The 19,776-nt window shown below is 40.0% G+C and overlaps 1 protein-coding gene across 1 annotated transcript in view; it reads right to left on the bottom strand.

The window, feature by feature from the left end:
• Nucleotides 1-19,776, bottom strand: part of AUH (AU RNA binding methylglutaconyl-CoA hydratase) — a 320,284-nt gene that overhangs the window by 137,992 nt on the left and 162,516 nt on the right. Inside the window, exon 6 of the mRNA XM_077469844.1 lies at nt 6,780-6,836. Within this exon, the coding sequence (XP_077325970.1) occupies nt 6,780-6,836 (57 nt within the window). The remainder of the gene's footprint in view (nt 1-6,779; nt 6,837-19,776) is intronic.

Raw genomic sequence — 19,776 nt, 5'->3', positions numbered from 1 at the left:
GTCAGTCTTGGCCCCTCTGGCAAAAGGTCTTCAGGGACAGGGTTTCCCCAGATGGGTGCACCATAGCCGTGGACCTGTAAAGCACTCTTGCGAGGACTTAATCACACTGACCATAGGTACCCAAGTACATAAATCAACAAAAAGTAGGCACTAGACCTTTTACACAAACTGTGTGCAATGACCTGTGATAAAATAAATCAAAAGGTATAATATAAAGTCCAACTTTGTTAAAAAGAAATCCCCAATCGCCATGATCTTGTGAAATCATATATAAAGTAACTTCTTCTTTTTAATGTGAAAAGGGGCTCTTCCATGGGCTCGGGCAAAATTTTCACTCACCAGATGGTAGCGGCCGACAAAGCAGCTAACAAGCCTTGTGTATTAAATCCTGTACACAGACTCCCGAATCTTCTCCATAGGAATCCAAATATTAAAAAGGGGCAGCTGCTATTGTTCACATTTATTTATTAATTTATTATTTTCAGGGGGTGGAGTCCTCATATTGTTAATAGGCAAAGTACCAAACAAATTAGTTTAGTGTAATGGTTTGTATCCTATTACTTGCAGGCAGCTGCTTCTGTAAAAAAAATCTTCCCTGCTATGCCTACTTCATAGCCACCGGAAATTGTTCTGAGATGCTGTCTTCCAGCGCTGTAAAGGTTAAGAGAAGCTACTGCTACTGAGAATAATTCAGCTCACCCACCACCTTCTTTCCTCTTCATCTTTCACAGAACTCCTACTAGTATTGTCCCACAATGCATCTGTTCTGTGAATGAAGGATGAGCAGCTGAATGACAAGTTCCCCCATGCTCATTTACAAAACACAATGCATTGTGGAACAAAATTAGTCTTATAGACAATAGATTAACAGGCTATAAAACTATGCTACAGGGGGAATTCAGAAAAAACAAGAACTGCTCTGTTATTGCTATTGACAGACTGTAACATATATGTATCATTTTATTTTAACCATTAAGTTCCATTACCACTAATTAAAAAAAAAAATGGGAGGGTTAAAACTGTGGCTAGTTTTTTTCTGCTATCTGTGCCTTATTATTAGGGAGATTTCTCTTCACTTCCTGTACTGTATACCCAAGAGTAATTGAGAATATCTTTACAATGTAAGGGATATTGCCTTTTGTAATCAGAACAAGTGTCCCAGTTGGAAGATTTCTCCTCTGTTCCTGATCCGGAGTCAACTCGAAATTCTGGATGTACCCTCACTTTCATTACCAGAGACATTGGTGGTGAGACCACTTAAAGACATGAATCTCAGGAATAACAGGAACACAGACACCAATAATAACCTGGAAATTGTTCTAACCCCCTCACCACTTTATACAAATCAAAAAAGGTTTTACCTTTAGTTATAATGTAAGTCCTCTTACATCATATTTACCTTATCTGGTATGTCTGGCACTGAAGCAGTCAGTGCTGAAACCTAAAAATTGCCATGAAAAAAGTAACAGTGCTGGATGCTAAAAGCTAAGGATATGCAGAGGAGGATTAGATATAAGCATATATGACAAAAGGCATCTGAAAAAAGAAGATATGTTGAACATCTCGGGCATCTACCCATGCCCAAACTGGAAATATAAAAATTTCAGTTCGGCCTGTGAAAATTCTTTCTCAAATTTTCCAACACTGCAGTAAGTCAAAAGTGACACAGACATAATTACATTGTTACATAATTATTCTGGTTAAAAAAAAAACAAAAAACGACAAGTCCATCCAGTTCATCCCACAGAGAAAAAAAAAACAACACCACACAAACACACAAACAGAAAACCTCCATATACACAATCCTATATGCACAGTTGATGCAGAGGAATGCAAAAAAAAAAAAAAAACCCTCTATAAAATATAATCCAATTCGATTCCCCCAGGAGACAATTAACTTTATCTATAAATATTAGTATTCAGTTATATTTTGTGCATTTAGGGAAGAACCCATGCCTTTTTTAACCACTTGCTTACTGGACACATAAACCCCCCTCCTGCCCAGACCAATTTTCAGCTTTCAGCGCTAATGCACATTGAATGACCAATTGCGCGGTCATACAACACTGTACCCAAATGAAATTTTTATCATTTTTTTTCCCCACAAATAGAGCTTTCTTTTGGCAGTATTTAATTACAGCTGGGAGTTTTATTTTTTGCTAAACAAACAAAGATGCAAAATAAAAAATAAAAATAAAAAAATCATGTTTAATAGTTTGTTATAAAATTGTGCAAACAGGTCATTTTTCTCCTTCATTGAAATGCGCTGATGAGGCGGCATTGGTGGGCACTGATAGGCACAGTTAAGGCGGCACTAATAGGCACAAATTAGGTGGCACCGATAGACACAGATAAGGCAGTACTGATGGGCACAGATAAGGCGGCACTGATGGGCAAAGATAAGATGGCACTGATGAGTGGCACGGATGGGCACTGCTAGGTACCACTGATAGATGGCTCTGATAGGTGGCACTGATGGGCACTAGTAGATGACACTGAAGGGCACAGATATGTGGCACTGAGGTGCAGCACTGTTGAGGCAGATTGTGGGCACCGATAGGTGGCACTGTGGGCACTGATGGGTGGCACTTTAACATTTAGGTGGCACTGGCAGGGGGCAGGTGGGCACTGATGAGCTGGCCGGAAGTCCCTCTCACCGCCGACGGTGATCGGCTTTAATTTTTTCTCCGTGCGCTGTCAGCGCGAAGAGGAAAAATAGCCGATTACCGGCTCTGTTGTGTCACATGATCAGCTGTCATTGGCTGACAGCTGATCATGTGGTAAGGGGTCGGGATCGACCCCTTGCTCCGATCTGTGATCAGGGGAGTTTCATAGACTCGCTGATCACAGCGCGCGACACTCAGGGGGCGCACAGGCCGCTCGTGCACAGGCCGACGTCAATAGATGTAGTCCCGGCAAAGCAGGTCCGCGCTGTAGCCGTCATTTGGCTATAGCGTGGATCTCCAGTGGTTAAAGAATCTACTGACCTGGCCAGAACCAGGATTTGAAGGAGTCTATTTCACATTTTCACAGCTCTAACTGTGAAGAAGCCTGTCTGTATTTGGAGCTTCAATCTCTTTTCCTCCAGATGTAAAGAGTGTCCCCTTGTCCTCTGTGATGATCTTAAAGTGAATAACTCTACACCAAGTTCACAAAGTTAACCCATTCTGTAAGTATTCATGTTGATCATATCCCCCCTTAATCTCCTCTTCTCAAGCGTGAACAAATTCACTTCAGCTAATCTTTCCTCATAGCTGAGCTTCTGCATGCCTTTAATCAGTTTGGTTGCCCTTCTCTGCACTCTCCAATTCCCCAATATCCTTTTTGTGAACTGGTACCCACAACTTAACTGTATATTCTGAATGAGATGTTACTAATGATTTATACAGGGGGTAAAATATTCCTCTCTTTCTGGAGTTTATACCTCTCAATACAAGAAAGGATTTTGCTTGCTTTGGAAACTGAAGCTTTGCATTACATGCTATTATTAAGCCCATGATCTACCAGAATACCCAGATCATTCTACACCATTGATTCCCACAGTTGCCCCCCCCCAGTATGTAAGATCCATGCATATTCTTAGCTCCCAAGTGCATAACTTTACAATTATCAACAATAAACCTAATTTGCCACATAGTTGCCCAATTAAACAGTGCATTGCGATTGGCTTGTAAGCTGGAGATAGCCTGTAAGGACGTTATTACACTGCATAGCTTGGTGTCATTTATAAATATATTAAAAAGTAGGGGTCCCAACACCGAACCTTGGGGTATACCACCAATAACCTTAGATCATTAAAAGTATGAATCATTAACTACTACACTAATAACACAGTCTTTTAGCCAGTTTTTTATACATTTACAAACTGATTTTTCAAAGCCTGTAGGCCTTACCTTACAGAGTGGGGAACTGCTTTTGCAAAAGTCAAGTCACTCTTTTGTCTAAGTTTTTTCTTACCTCCTCATAAAAAGAAATCAGATTTGACAATTTCCGTCTTTCATAAAGCCATGCTGTCTATTGCCTAAAATATTTTTTTCTAGCAAAAAACTTGTTTATGTGGTCTTTTAGTAAAATCTGCAGTATCTTCCCAACTATAAAAGTTGAACTAACAGGTCTGTAGCTACTTAAAATGTTTATCCCTATTAAAATGTAGGCACCACATTGGCCTTACACCAATCCAGTGGCACTATGTCAGTCATTAAAGAATCCCTAAAATTAGAATCGATGACTTTGAAATGACAGAGTTCAATGCTTTTAGAACACATGAGATTGCCATCTGGTCCTGGTGCTTTATTAATCTTTGTTCTTTGTAAATATTTCTGGACCATATCAAATTTGAGCAATAGTGGTTCATTTGGGACTATGTCAATATCATCCCCATAATGGATATGAACTCCCCCATGCTCTCTTATATACATAGAGTTGAAGAAGCTATTTTTAAATACATAAATTAATATTATTTAAATGTTGTCGATATGTGTGTTATTTACAATATGCCATGACAGCCATTTATTTTATTCTAATGTTGCTTTTACATTTTAGACATGAAATACATGTCATTTTTCTGCATTTACTATTTGCGTAAATTACTAGCTCAGCGTCTGCTTGACTTTTTGCACAATATACTATATTGGTACATTATATAAATATGCACATAATTATGTACATAACATACTATATTGGTACATTATAATTTGTCTGTATTACAAGGCATTATAATAATCAAAACAGAAAATTTTAATTGTTTGGTCAGTTTTGCCTATTGACAATTTTTTTTTAGATAATGCAGGCACATTGTGAGAAATATTAGTAAGCCCCGGCGCCACCCAAAAATGACAATATGCTAAAAAATGTGAAGTTGCCCCTTTAAGTGAATAAACCCCCTCTGAAAAGCAAACCAATGAAAAGCAAGGTGCTAATACATATGTGATAATTACATGTGAACAAAGGATAAAAAAAAATCCAAATATACTGAGTCCTCAAAGGTGAAAAAATAATAATTATTAATAATAATAATAAATAATTAATTATAACAATTATTAATAGATATTGCATGGTCCAGATTTTTTTCTTCTAAATCTTGCTTAACCACCTCAATACCGGGCACTTTAACACCTTCCTGCCCAGACCAATTTTGAGCTTTCAGCGCTGTCGCACTTTGAATGACAATTGCGCGGTCATGCTACACTGTACCCAAATTAAATTTTTAACATTTTCCCCCCCACAAATAGCGCTTTATTTTGGTGGTATTTGATCACCTCTATGGTTTTTATTTTTTGATAAACAGATAATAAAAGACTGAAAATTTTGAAAAAAAAAATGTTTTATATTTATATTTAAATAAGTACGTTTTCTCCTTCACTGATGGGCACTGATGGGGCTGCACTGACGGGCACTGATAAGGCGGCCCTGATGGGCACTGATGAGGTGGCACTAATGAAGTGGCACTGATGAGGTGGCATTGATGGACACTGATATGTGGAACTGATAGGTGGCACTGATGGGCGACACGGATGGACACTGATAGATGGCACAAATTGGCACTGATAGCTGGTCTAGGGTGGCATACCTGGTGCTGGGCATCCCTGGTGGTCTGGTGGCATCCTTGGTGGTCCAGTGTCGGCCTCCTCAGGGGGGCTGTGCTGATAATCGATCAGCACAGACCCCCCCCCCCGTCAGAGGAGCAGCCGATCGGCTCTCCTCTACTCGCGTCTGACAGACGCGAGTGAGGAAAAGCCGATCACCGGCTCTTCCTATTTACACTGTGATCAGCCGTGATTGGACACGGCTGATCACATGGTAAAGAGTCTCCGTCGGGGACTCTTTACCGAGATCATAGTTGCGGGGTGTCAGACTGACACCCCACAACAAGGATCGCCGCGATGCGCCCCACCGGGGGCGCGCAGCGGCTCAAAATCCTGAGGACGTCCTATGACGTCCGGTCAGGATTTTGAAACCACTTTGCAGCTGTCATTTGACTATTGGCGGGCGGCATGTGGTTAAGAAAGCTCCAATCACTGTGCTCCTGGTCTTAAAGGTGCCTCAGATACTCCTCTTATAAGTGCTCCAACACATAGTGTACTAAATGGACGCTTACTAACAGCATCTACGATATGCGCCTTTGGTGTCATAGGGTACCACCCTTTTTGCACATTGTTTCCACCCTATTTGGTTGTGTTGGCGCTGACTATAGCACCTTTAAATGTGAGTGGCAAACTTATATTTCTATCCTTGTTTTGACTTAAAAATATATCACACTATCCTGGATTATTATCTCTCCCTGGGTCTCGGTTATTGATATATGAGGAGATCAGCTGGTGGTAATTTCCCATTTACCATTCTTAAGGTGGAACATTGTGAAAACAACATGCAAAAGGGTTGGTACCCTATGACACCAAAGGCCCATATCATAGATGCTGTTGGTAAGCATGCATTTTGCACACTTTGTGGTGGAGCACTTATATGACAAGTATCTGAGGCACCTTTACAACCAGGAGCACAGTGATTAAGGCTTTCTTCAGCAAGATTCAGGGAAAAAAAATGTTTGGACTGTGCAATATTTATTAATAAATTTTATAATTAACATGTTTTTCACCTTTGGACTCTAAAGTACATTTTTTTATCCTTTGTTCACATGCAATTATCACATAAGTGTTAGCGCCTTCCTTTTTCTTGGTTTGCAATGCAGGCAACATTACAACAATTGCACTTACTTATTATTACAATTATTACAATAGCATGATTTTTACTTTAATAATTTGTAAAATAGGCAGTCTTACCTGCTCCAGGAATTATGGCCAGCTTGGTTTCTACTAGACCCATTTTGGCTGAAGAAGCTGAGACATTAGACACCGAATTAATGCACATAAAAAAATCAAATGGCAAACATTGAAACTAACAGCGCCCCACAAACACACACCCATTTATTCAACATTTCAAGGTATATTTAAAAAATTGCCAACATGTAAACAGAAGTAAAACATTTCCTCCTATTCACTCTTATTTCAGTAATGGAACATTATTATAAGGAAACCAAGATTTAAAAAAGTTAAAAAATAAAAATAAAAAAGGGGTAAACAGTAGTAAGTAAACAGGTTACTAAGAGTTCTAATAACTCCTTCAATCTTTAGATGCTTTCTTGTGTTTCCCAATTAGATGAAGACGACCCCCCCCCCGCGCGCCCCGCCACTGAGTACATGTAGCCAAGTAGAGCACACTAGGGCTGCAACCAACGATTATTTTCATAATGGATTAGTTGGCCGATTACTGTTTCGGCTAATTGATTAATTTGTTAATAACCTTAAAAAAAAGTGTGGTATATAATTTAGTTAATATGTACAGTTTTAAAAAAAAGGCAATTTACTCTTAAAGCGGAATTCCCACAAAAAAAAAAAAATTTAAAGTTAGCAGCTACAAATACAGCTGCTGACTTTTAATAATCAGCCACTTATCTGTCCCAGGGTCCAGCGATGCAGGGGATCGAAGCCCCACTCATCTCCCCCTCCGCTCGGTGGTTCCGGCATTTTAACTGTGATCGACCGGCTGTAGCTTTAGATCCAGGCACCCACTGCGCATGCACGCCTCGCGACTAGCCGTGCAATCATCTGGGACCTGTCAAGTGTCCCTGATGATTGCCTAGAGGGAGGGAGGAGAGCTGATCTCCCTTCCTGCCCTGAGGGAAGCAACGTCAGGAGCCCAGGCACCAAAGGAGGCAGATTACGAGGGACCTCCTAGCAACAGGCATTAAAGAGGATAGTAAAAAAAATATATTCTCCAAATTTCTTTTTTTTTTTCATGCACATTAATGATTCTTTTTTTTTTGGGTGGAACTACACTTTAAATATCTTCATGCAGTGGTAAATATAAATAACCAACTATATGGTTAGGGAGCAAATTATCTAATCCACTCTGAGAACAACAGGCATATATATATATATACATACATATACACACATTATATACATATATATATATATATATATATATATATATAGATATATATAGATATCAGATATACTGTATAAACCAGTGATACGCAATTAGCGGACCTCCAACTGTTGCAAAACTACAAGTCCCATCATGCTCTGCCTCTGGGTGTCATGTTTGTGGCTGTCAGAGTCTCGCTATGCCTCATGGGGCTTGTAGTTCTGCAACAACTGGAGGTCCGCTAATTGCATATCCCTGGTATAAACTATTAAAAGAGATAAACTTTATATAGTATTAAAAGGGTGAATCTGGTAAATATCATCAGACTTAGAGATCAAATAGTTTTATTTAAAAAACAAAAACAATGTCTTCCTTCAAAGGAAAAAAAAAAGTAATTTTAAGAACGTTCGCTTGATTTTCTAATCGATTTGGGGTAAAATCAACATTCATTTTCAACCACAGTGGCAGGAAAATTTGGAAATAGAAAACTTTTTGGCAAAAGGAATTTTCAGACAGTGTATGTGGTTTTCGTTCAGAAATGACATTCATTTTAAAAACAGAATGTTAAAAGCAAGTGAAAATTTCAAAACAAAACAACATTCTTTCATTCAGCGAATGTACAAAGATTTTTCGTCTGAATATTCTCGTCTTAAAATTGATCCGTGTGGCCAGCATAAGGCTCGGTATGCAGTTTGCTTTTGATCTGTTTCTGCAGTGCTTTTTGCTGTGCGTTTTGATTTTTGCAAACATGATTTTGCTGTGATTTGCGTTTTTGCATTTTTATTTTTTTGGGATAATTTGTTGTTGAGCAGATTAAAAAACACAAATTACTGCAAAAACACATTACATGCTTTTTTGTAGCTTTTCTATTGAAGTATATTGAACCAAGAAAGCACCGTTTTGCGTTAAAAAAAAAGTCCCTGGCCCTTTCCAAATATGCAGCGGCTGAAAAAAAGCAAAGATGTGAACGTGTCCCATAGGAAACCATGTAAATGAACTGTAGTGCGTTTCTGCAAAAAGCACCAAAAACACAGATGTGAACCAGGTCTAAAAAATGTTGTAACATAATGGGGTTAAAAAAAGTTAAATTAGCCCATTATAGTACAAAAAAAGGAAATAATCACTATTGTAAGGGGTTCATTTTTTTTTTTTACTGTAGAACTGTGAAAGTAATATTTACAGTAGGGATTTGCTATTCTTTGTACTATAAAGCACTAATTTTTAAAAATTTTTTAACCCCATTATGTTACTGGCCGATTAATCGATTATGGAAATAGTAATCGATTAATTTCATAATCGATTTGTTGTCGATTAATTGATTAGTTGTTTCAGCCCTAAAGCACACATCACAGTTAACTTCCTAGGAGTTACAGGAAGGATACTAAAGTGGGGTACACACTATGATGAAATCAGAAAAAAAAATCTGTGCGAGGCACGATCAAAAAAGTTTTTCGTATAGCGTATACACAACTTTTGACATCTGATTCAAACTTTCCAAACAAAAATGTCAGAAGGGACAAACCTTAAAACGTTTCTGGTAATGGAACAGAACTAACGTTTTTTTATCTAATGTGTACGGTTTTTGTACGAGAAAAATTGGATACGAAAGACTGCGCATGATCAGAAACAATAAACAGCAGAACGAGAATTTTTCATACAATTAGTATAATCCTTGGTTTCAGCCTGCTATGAAACAGCGAGGAAAACCAGACGATCATTCGTTTGATTTTCTTATGTACTGGGTTTTACTCTAGTTTTCTTAGGAGTGAAAGTTTTTAAAGATAAAAATGAATTCTTTTAGCTAGTAATTGAAATCGTTACTGGGGACATAAATGCACCATGGCGCACTATGATCACATTGTTGTACTTTGTTTTCTAAGTGTTAAAAAGTAAGCCCTTTTGTTAGTCATAACCCAAGAACATGCGTCATAAAATACAATTCTGGCAAGTGGACGTCAACCATCATAATTTACAAATATACTCCTGATAATTTCTCTAAGCCCTTGTACACACGGTCGGACATTCTAACAACCAAATCCGTTGGATTTTGTCCGACGGATTTTGTCCGACGGATTGTGTCCAAAACTGTTGCATACACACGGTCGGACAAAGTTGTCGGAAAATCCGATCTTTCAGAACATGATGACGTAATTTCGTTACGATGGAACTACGTTCAGGCTAGTAGCCAATAGCTTTGATGTAGGAATTTGATCTGAGCATGTGTGGCACTTTGTTCGATCGGAATTCTCTACACATGATCGGAGTATGTCCGATCGGAGCAGTTTGTCGGAAAATATTTCCAGCAAGTTGGAAAATTTGGTCCGACGGATGTTCCGACAGAAACAGTCCGATGCATACCACACACAGTCGGATTATCCGACAAAATGGTCCGATAGGACACATTCCGACGGATTCTCCGACCATGTGTACAAGGGCTAAAGAAGATTGCTATTTTGCAGTATATTTTTATAAACTCTAATAGGAAGGATGACATTGTTTCTGGATTGTTTGTTTCTAAAGTTACCTAAAAAAATTTAAGAGGCACATTGGTGCATTGTAGGGCTTTTTGTGCAAAGCAAATTTATGGGAGAATAAACCCACTCTAATTTCTGCTCCCAGTAAAGAGCAGCAGAAGGCTGATGTAAAACTACCTACCAGACAGAGAAGCTTCTGTGAACAATATGGCCGTATGTTATGGAGATGAGGAGAGAAAGGTATTCTGTGGTCCTAGCACACTTCCTGTCCTAGTGTGACCAAGCCATATCCCCACCCCTAGGACAGAAACTGTGTTACAGGCAAGATCATTGGGTTAAAAAAAAAAATGCCAAAAAAGTAAAACTAAAGCAGCCACCACATCTAAGAACTGGTAAGCTGCAATAAATTGTTTTTTTTTTGTTCTGGGGTTTAAATACATTTTAAAATACAGCTAAAATGGGAGAATAGAAAGTAATATACAGCATCAGCCTACATCTGTTCTAATACTTAGATAAATGAGAAACTTGCTTCAGTGTTGGTGACCTTTATACACGTGTTTAGTAGTAAAACAAGGATTGAGCAGCAGTCTTCTCCGAGAAAGGTAAGTGAATGAGCCTTCCTGCTACACAATATTTATAATTTCCACTAGGCTCACGTTATTATATACAGTGCTCTAAAAATCAAAACTTTGGTATCTTGGGACTTTGACTGAACAATGTTGTTAATAACAGAGTCTTGGATTTTTTTTCTCAAAACTGGCATACTGTAAAAGAATACTTAAGATCCAGAGTAAGTTCTTAAAAAGTGCAGGGCAATCTGTATTTTTAAATAACTAAAGTGCTCTTTGTTAAATAAAAAGCTGATAGAGGAGCGGGCGAACCCTCAACTTTTATAATCAAATCAGTATCTTCATATTTATTTATTAATAATTTAGGTAATGATTTAGCGCAGGTGTTCTGGCAAAATAAGCAACACGCATAATTTCCGTTTTCTTTAAGCCATCATGAATTGCAGATTTTCACAAATTGCTGTTTGGACATAACACCAGCAACCTATAGAGTCTGATGCATGATATTATGAGCAGAAATTGTTACTCCACTCCGAAACTAACATGGAGGCGGCGACAACTTTGTCCTCGTTAGCCGCTGTGCTGTGAAAACAGCAAAATATTTCTGTACCAGACTGGATGTGTTGTGTCCAAACACCAATTCGTCCAAATGAGCAAATACTGATGGTTTAACCACTAGGGATCCGTGCTATAGCCGAATGACAGCTACAGCGCGGACCTGCTTTGCCGGGATTACGTCTATTGACGTTGTCCCGTGCACGAGCGGCCTGCGCTCCTCCTGAGGGGCGCGCGCGGCGCGCTCTGTGATTAGCGAGTCTATGAGATCGAAGCAAGGGGTCGATCCCGACCCCTTACCACGTGATCAGCTGTCAGCCAATGACAGCTGATCATGTGACACAACAGAGCCGGTAATCGGCTATTTTTCCTCCTAGCGCTGTCAGAAAAAAAAAAAAAGCCGATCACCGGCAGCCGTGATCGGGACATCAGTCCCGATCACGGCCAGCTTGTCAGTGCCCACCTGCCCCCTGCCAGTGCCACCTAAATGATAAAAAAAGTGCCCCCCATCAGTGCCCACAGTGCCACCCATCAGTGCCCATAATCTGCCTCAACAACAGTGCTGCACCCCAGTGCCACATATCCGTGCCCATCAGTGTCATCTACCAGTGCCCATCAGTGCCACCCATCAGTGCCCAGCAGTGCCACCTATCAGAGACACCTATCAGTGCCCATCAGTCCCATCTATCATTGGTATCTATCAGTGCCCCTTAGTGCCACCCATCTTTGCCACCTTATCTGTGCCCATCAGTACTGCCTTATCTGTGCCTATTAGTGCCACCTTAACTGTGCCTATCAGTGCCCACAAGTGCAGCCTATCAGTGCCGCCTCATCAGCGCATTTCAATGAAGGAGAAAAATGACCTGTTTGCAAAATTTTATAACAAACTATGAAACATGATTTTTTATTTTTTTTTATTTTGCATCTTTTTTTGTTTGTTTAGCAAAAAATAAAACTCCCAGCTGTAATTAAATACCACCAAAAGAAAGCTCTATTTGTGGGAAAAAAATGATAAAAATGTAATTTGGGTACAGTGTTGTATGACCGCGCAATTGTCATTCAAAGTGCATCAGCGCTGAAAGCTGAAAATTGGTCTGGGCAGGAGGGGGGTTTAAGTGCCCAGTAAGCAAGTGGTTAAAGAAAGCGGAAGTAACCTGGTTTGATTTTCTGCAGAGTTGCCTATTTTGTCAGAACACAGGCAATTTAAACACCGAATACACTACAATTTTCCAAGGTTTGGGGCTTCCCAGGTACTCTGGAAAGTCTTAAAAGTTTGGCGCAGACACTTTAGAATGAGTGCACTTAATTTAGGATCCCACTTACTTCCATTTTAAGGATCGGATAGGATTTCCTTAAGTGACTAAGAATCCAGACATGGCTTATTTGTCCACAGGCACTAGTCATGTTTCTTAATGGGCTGCTTCCCCACTCTGTACATTCTCTTCTAAATAGTCCACATCAAATGTCTGCCAGTACAAGGCACAAATATCTTCCAACACTCTGGTCTATGAAGCATGCAGGAAGATGGACCATACAGTACACTTACAGTGTCTTGAAAAAGTGAAAAAGTATTCAAGCCCTTTGAAATTTTCCATATTGTTATGTTGCAAACAAAAAGGTAAATGTATTTTGGTGGGATTTTATGTGATAGACCAACACAAAGTGACACATATTTCTGAAGTACAAGGAAAATGATTTTCAATTTTTTTTTATAAATAAATGTGTGAAAAGTGTAGCGTGCATTTGTATTCAGTATTCAAAATCAGCACTTTGTAGAACCACCTTTGGCTGCAATTACAGCTGCAAGTCTTTTTGGGGATGTCTCTACAAGCGTTGCACATCTACAGTGACATTTTCGCCCATTCTTCTTAACAAAATAGCTCAAGCTCTGTCAAACTGGATGGAGAGCGTCTGTGAACAACAATTTTAAAGTCTTGCCACAGATTCTCAATTGGATTTAGGTCTGGACTTTGACTGGGCCATTCTAACACATAAATATGCTTTAATTTAAACCATTCCATTGTAGCTCTGGCTGTATGTTTAGGGTCATTGTCCTGCTGGAAGGTGAACCTCCACCCCAGTATGAAATCTTTTGCAGACTAATGCCTTGTACACACGGTCGGACATTCCGACCAAAAAATCCATCGGATTTTGTCCTAAACTGGTGTTGCATACACACGGTCGGACAAAGTTGTCGGAAAATCCGATCGTTCGGAACGTGATGACGTTCGTTACGATGGGACTACGTTGAGGCTAGTAGCCAATAGCTTTGGTCTCATAATTTGATCTGAGCATGCGTGGCACTTTGTCCGATCGGAATTCTCTACAAACGATCTGAAAAAGTCAGATTGGATTTTTTTGTCGGAAAATGTGAGATCCTGCTCTCAATTTTTTCCCGTCGGAATTTCCGACGGAAAAAGTCCGATAGAGCCCACATACGATCGGATTTTAAGACAATATAATGTGATCAGACCTTTTCCATCAGATTTTCCGACGTGTACAGGGCATACCAGGTTTTCTTCTAAGATTGCCCGGTATTTGGCTCCATCAATCTTCCCATCAACTCTAACCAGCTTCCCTGTCCCTGCTGAAGAAAAACATCCCTACAACAAGAAGCTACCACCACCATGTTGCACGGTGGGACTGGTGTGTTGAAGGTGATGTGCAGTGTTAGCTTTCCGTCACACCTTCTTCCCCATGTTTGCTGTGTCCCCCATATGGCTTCTTGCAAACTGCTTTACTTCTTATGGCTTTCTTTTAACAATGGCTTTCTTATTGACACTCTTCCATAAAGGCCAGATTTGTGGAGTGCACGACTAATAGTTGTCCCGTGGACAGATTCTTCCACCTGAGGTGTGGATCTCTGCAGCTCCTCCAGAGTTACCATGCCTCTTGGCTGCTTCTCTGCTTAATGCTCTCCTTGCCCGGCCTGTCAGCTTAGGTGGACGGCCATGTCTTGGTAGGTTTGCAGTTATGCCATACCTTTTCATTTTTGGATGATGGATTGAAGTGTTCCGTGAGATGATCAAAGCTTGGAATGTTTTTTATAACCCAACTCCACAACGTTATCCCTGACCTGTCTGGTGTGTTCCTTAGCCTTCAAGATGCTGTTTGTTCACTAAGGAATCTCTAAAAAGGGCTTCACAGAACAGCTGTATTTATACTGAGATTAAATTACACACAGGTAGACTCTATTTACTAGTAAAGGGGGCTGAATACAAATGCACACCACACTGTTCAGATATTTATTTTTAACCACTTGCCTACCGGGCACTTAAACACCCCTGCTGCCCAGACCAATTTTCAGCTTTCAGTGTTCTCACACTTTGAATGACAATTACTCAGTCATGCAGCACTGTACCCAAATGATTTTTTTGTCCTTTTTTTCCCACAAATAGAGCTTTCTTTTGGTGGTATTTGATCACCTCTGGGTTTTAAATTTTTTGTGCTATAAATGAAAAAAGACCGTTTCTGTGATAAAATTATGCAAATTATTAATTTTTCTTCATAAATTTTGGCCATAATTTATACTGCTACATATCTTTGGTAAAAATAACCCAATTTCATGGATACTATTTGGTCTTTGTGAAAGTTAGAGTCTCTACAAGCTGTGGTGCGAATTATACAAAATTGATCACATCTGATGTACTGGTGGTCTATCTAATTTCTTGCGACCCGAACAAGCCAGGAAAGTACAAATACCCCCCAAATGACCCCTTTTTGGAAAGTAGACATTCCAAGGTATTTAGTAAGAGGCATAGTGAGGTTTTTGGTGTTTTCATTTTTCCCCACAATTCTTTGCCAAATGAAGATTTTTTTGTTTTTTATTTTTTTTTCCCCACAAAATTGTCATTGTAATAGGTTAATTGTCTCACTTGGCATGTGTATACCACAAATGACACCCCAAATTAAATTCTGCTACTCCTCCTGAGTATTACGATACCACATGTGTGGGACTTTTTCACAGCCTGACCACATAGAGAGACCCAACATGCAGGGAGCACCGTCACGTGTTCTAGGAGCATAAATTACCCATCTAACTTGTTGACTACCTATTACACTTTTGAAGGCCCTGGAGCACCAGGACAATGACAAGTGACACTGATGTGGCACGGATGGCAGATGGCACTGATACATGCCACTGATGGCACGTGACACGGATGTGACACTGACGACAGATGGCACTAATACGTGGCACTGATGACACTTGACACTGATGACACATGGAACTAATCTGTGGCACTGATGACACGTGACACTGATGTGGCACTGATGACAGATGGCACAAATACGTGGCACTGATGACAGATGGCACTAATACGTGGCACTAATGACACCTGACACTGATGACAGATGGCACTAATACGTGGCACTGATGACACGTGACACTGACAGGTGGCACTGATATGTGGCACTGATGACATGTGAACTGGGGATACATGGCACTAGGGACAGGTGGCACTGGGGACACGTGGCATGTGGCACTGGGGACAGGTGGCATGTGGCACTGGGGACATGTGGCACTGGGGACAGGTGGCATGGATATGTGGCACTGGGGACAGGTGGTACTGGGAACAGATGACACTGTTAGGTGGCACTGGGGACAGGTGGCACTGGGGACAGGTCTTACTGGGGACAGATGGCACTGATAGGTGGCACAGGGGACAGGTGGGCATGCGTGTGTGTGTTTCACTGTGTGTGTGTTTCACTGTGTGTGTTTTACTGTGTGTTTGTGTGTGTGTATACACTCACAGACGCTGCAGCACAGAAGCTCTCCGTCCTCACACGCTGTCTCTGTGTGAGGAGGGGAGTCGGCGATGAGAGATGATTTCATATGTTTACATAGGAGATCACCTCTCATTGGATAGCCCTATTGAGTGCTAAATGGCCGCTATGATTGGCCATTTAGCACGATCTGTGATTGGCTGTGTCCGAGGGACATGGCCAACACAGAACTTCCCTGGAGCATGCTCGCGATGGCACGCATTAGGGAAGTAAACAGGAGGACGTCCAGGGACGGCCTCCCGGCCGTTAGTGTCCGCTCTGTAGCCATCTTTTGGCTATAGGGCGGTTGCGAAGTGGTTAAACAATTTTGAAAAACATTTGTAATTTTACTTCCACAATTATTTGCCACTTTGTGTTGGTCTATCACAGGGATATGCAATTAGCGGACCTTCAGCTGTTGCAAAACTCCCATCATGCCTCTGCCTCTGGGTTTCATGCTTGTGGCTGTCAGAGTCTTGCTATGCCTCATGGAACTTGTAGTTCTGCAATAGCTGGAGGTCCGGTAATTGCATATCCCTGGTCTGTCATATTGAATCCCAATAAAATAAATGTATGCTTTTGGTTGTAATATGCAGAAATTTTCAAGAAGTTTGAATACTTTTTCAAGGCACTGTACTCTCTGCAAGATCATTAGTTCTCATTAGTTTGATTATTAGATTTTTAAAGACTATACCCTATAAATGTGTGAAAATCTATTTGCTGCCCTTGAGAAAAATCTGGGTAGTGCAATAATCATGCGATAATAATCACTTACAGAAAAAGTAAATTAAAAGAATCTTGTATAGAAATTACCCAGTGAAAATATATTATTGTGATCACCAGCTGGAGGATAACAGGTTTCCCTACTGGTATTCAAAAAGTGGGAGCAGGAGTCAGGCACTAATTCAGAAGTGTGGACATATGTAGGGTAAGATGCAGCACAAAACCAACCCAGTGCTTGGCCTGAGTTAGCACTGCTCTGGCCACACACCCCTAACATTTTTTGCCTAAAAAAAAAAATTCTTGTGGCCTTAGAGACGGTACAATAATGGACTGGTTACAGATCCCATGGGGCAAGTATAGATCTTCTATTGGAGCAGCTGATATAAATATTTCTAGGGCATGAGATTATGAGCAAGAAAATTATATTTATGCTTCTTTTGTCATTGTCTAAATAGATTTCTTTAGATGACATGGTCAGTCCTCGCTTTTGTTGCTATGAAAAAATAAGACCATGATAATAAATCAAACTTTTGACACAAAACCATTCATATTTTTAGATTGTAAGCTCTAACAAGTAGGGCCATCTGATTCCTTTTGTACCAAATTGTAATGTAACTGTAATGTCTGCCTTTATTTTGTTAAGCGCTGCTCAAACTGTTGGCGCTATATAAATCTTGTATAATAATAATCTAATAATAATATAATTAACTTATGGGCCAGGCCTTTTTCTCCCACTTGGTGTTTACATGTAAAAAATCTGTATTTTTTTGCTAGAAACTTACTTAGAACCCCCAAACAGGAACTCACAAAATGGGGGTCATTGCAATTTTTTTATATCACTAATTTTTTGCGCAGCGGTATTTCAAATGCAATTACGGCAAGTAAATAGATTCCTAACATGTCACTATGGTGCCAAACTATGGTACTTAAAAACCTCCATAGGCGACCCTTTATTAAATTTCTACAGGTTACCAGTTTTGAGTTACAAAGGAGGTGTAGTGCTAGAATTATTGCTCTTGTGCAGATGTTCGTAGCTATACCTTACATGTGTGCAGCGATCCCAGTTTACATATGCCCCTCACTACTGTGCGTGAGCACGTGGGGACAGGGGCGCTTAACTTTCTTTTTTTATTACATTTTTAAAAAAAATTTACACTGACCCCCAAAAAATTTTTATAATTTTTATTGCCATCGGAACGATTGTAAACATCCCTTGCAATAACACAGCAGGACAGGTCCTCTTTATGGAGAGATCTCTCCTCTACCCTTAGGCTGGTTTCACACTGAGGCGGTTTTCAGGCATTTTAGCTCTAGAAATAGCCTCTAATTAAGCCTGAAAACTGCCTCCCATTCATTTCAGTGTGACGTTTCATGACGTATATGTACATTGGCCGGGTGGGAGCTCTCTACTTCGGAGAGGACGTTCAGGAACGTCCTTCAGAAGGAGGGGGATCGCGTGTGTGCCCGCGCAGCGGTGCGATCCTGATGTGCTCGTGTCACCTGGACACGGCGCATCTCGGATCGGCAGGAGGGCTCTGTGATTGGCCCTCCTGATCACATTACGGCCGTGTCCATTCACGGCCGTCATGTGATGTAAACAAACAGCCGGTTGCTAGGCAATCGGCTCTCATCTCCTCATACTGAAGTCGTTGCTGAGGAGAGGAGAGCAGATCACTGCAGCCGGCTGGTGATCAGTGAGTATGAGCTGTTTTTACAGCTTTTTACTAACTGATCACCAGTCTAGTATAAACCTATAGTGTAAACACACATGTCACCACAATACACGTCACCACACATGTCCCCAAATAAAAAAACACATGTCCCCCACATATGTCCCACTAAAATCACATGTTCCAATGATTATCTGCACACATATGTACGTGATCACCTGCACACATATGTACATGATCATTTGCGTACATATGTCTGTGATCACACAAACCAATTATTATACACTTAACGGAATTTTTTTTACCAAAAACATGTAGCAGAATACATTTTGGCTTAAATTTATGACAAAATTTGATTTTATTGGATTTCTTTTAAAATAGAAAAAAGAAAATATTGTTTTTTTTCCAAATTTCCGCTTTTTTGCACTTATATCGCAAAAAATTAAAAACGAAGTCGTGAATAAATACCACCAAAATAAAGCTCTATTTGTGCGAACAAAATGATAAAAATTTAATTTGGGTACAGTGTAGCATGACCGCGCAATTGTCACTGAAAGTGCGAGAGCGATGAAAGCTGAAAATTGGGCTGGGAAGGAAGGGGGTGAAAGTGCCCTGTATTGTAGTGGTTAAGAACTGTAATTCCTAAACCCTTCCTTCGATTTGGATGTATATAATCTCAAATTAAACCTGAGAGTGTCCACTTTCAGCCCATATCCATTATAGAACTATAGCTTGAAAATGTTTTGGTAAATACCTGAAAATAAAAAATTGTGCCTGTGTCCAAATATATATGGACAAAAACTGTACATTTTATTTGTGTACATCGCAATTGTCAATTAAAGTAATGCCGTGCCATATCACAAAAACTGGCCTGGTCTTGAAAGGGGGGGTATATCTTCCGGAGCTGAAGTGGTTAAAATCTGCTTTATGCATGTCTGTTTTTTTTACAATCTATAAATGTACTGTTTAGCATATTGCATGGGAGATTTTCAATTATTCATCCACATCATGGTTTAGCTAGTCACATTTAACTGGATGTGTTCTGTAATGCTTTAAAAAAATAAAAATAAATTTAAATTTCAAAATATTTTTTAT

Source organism: Lithobates pipiens, unplaced genomic scaffold (assembly GCF_037356315.1).
Source record: "Lithobates pipiens isolate NorthernLeopardFrog02 unplaced genomic scaffold, aLitPip1_a1.2 Scaffold_11, whole genome shotgun sequence".
NCBI classification, from domain to species: Eukaryota; Metazoa; Chordata; class Amphibia; order Anura; family Ranidae; genus Lithobates; species Lithobates pipiens.
This window is presented reverse-complemented; position numbering and strand designations above follow the sequence as displayed.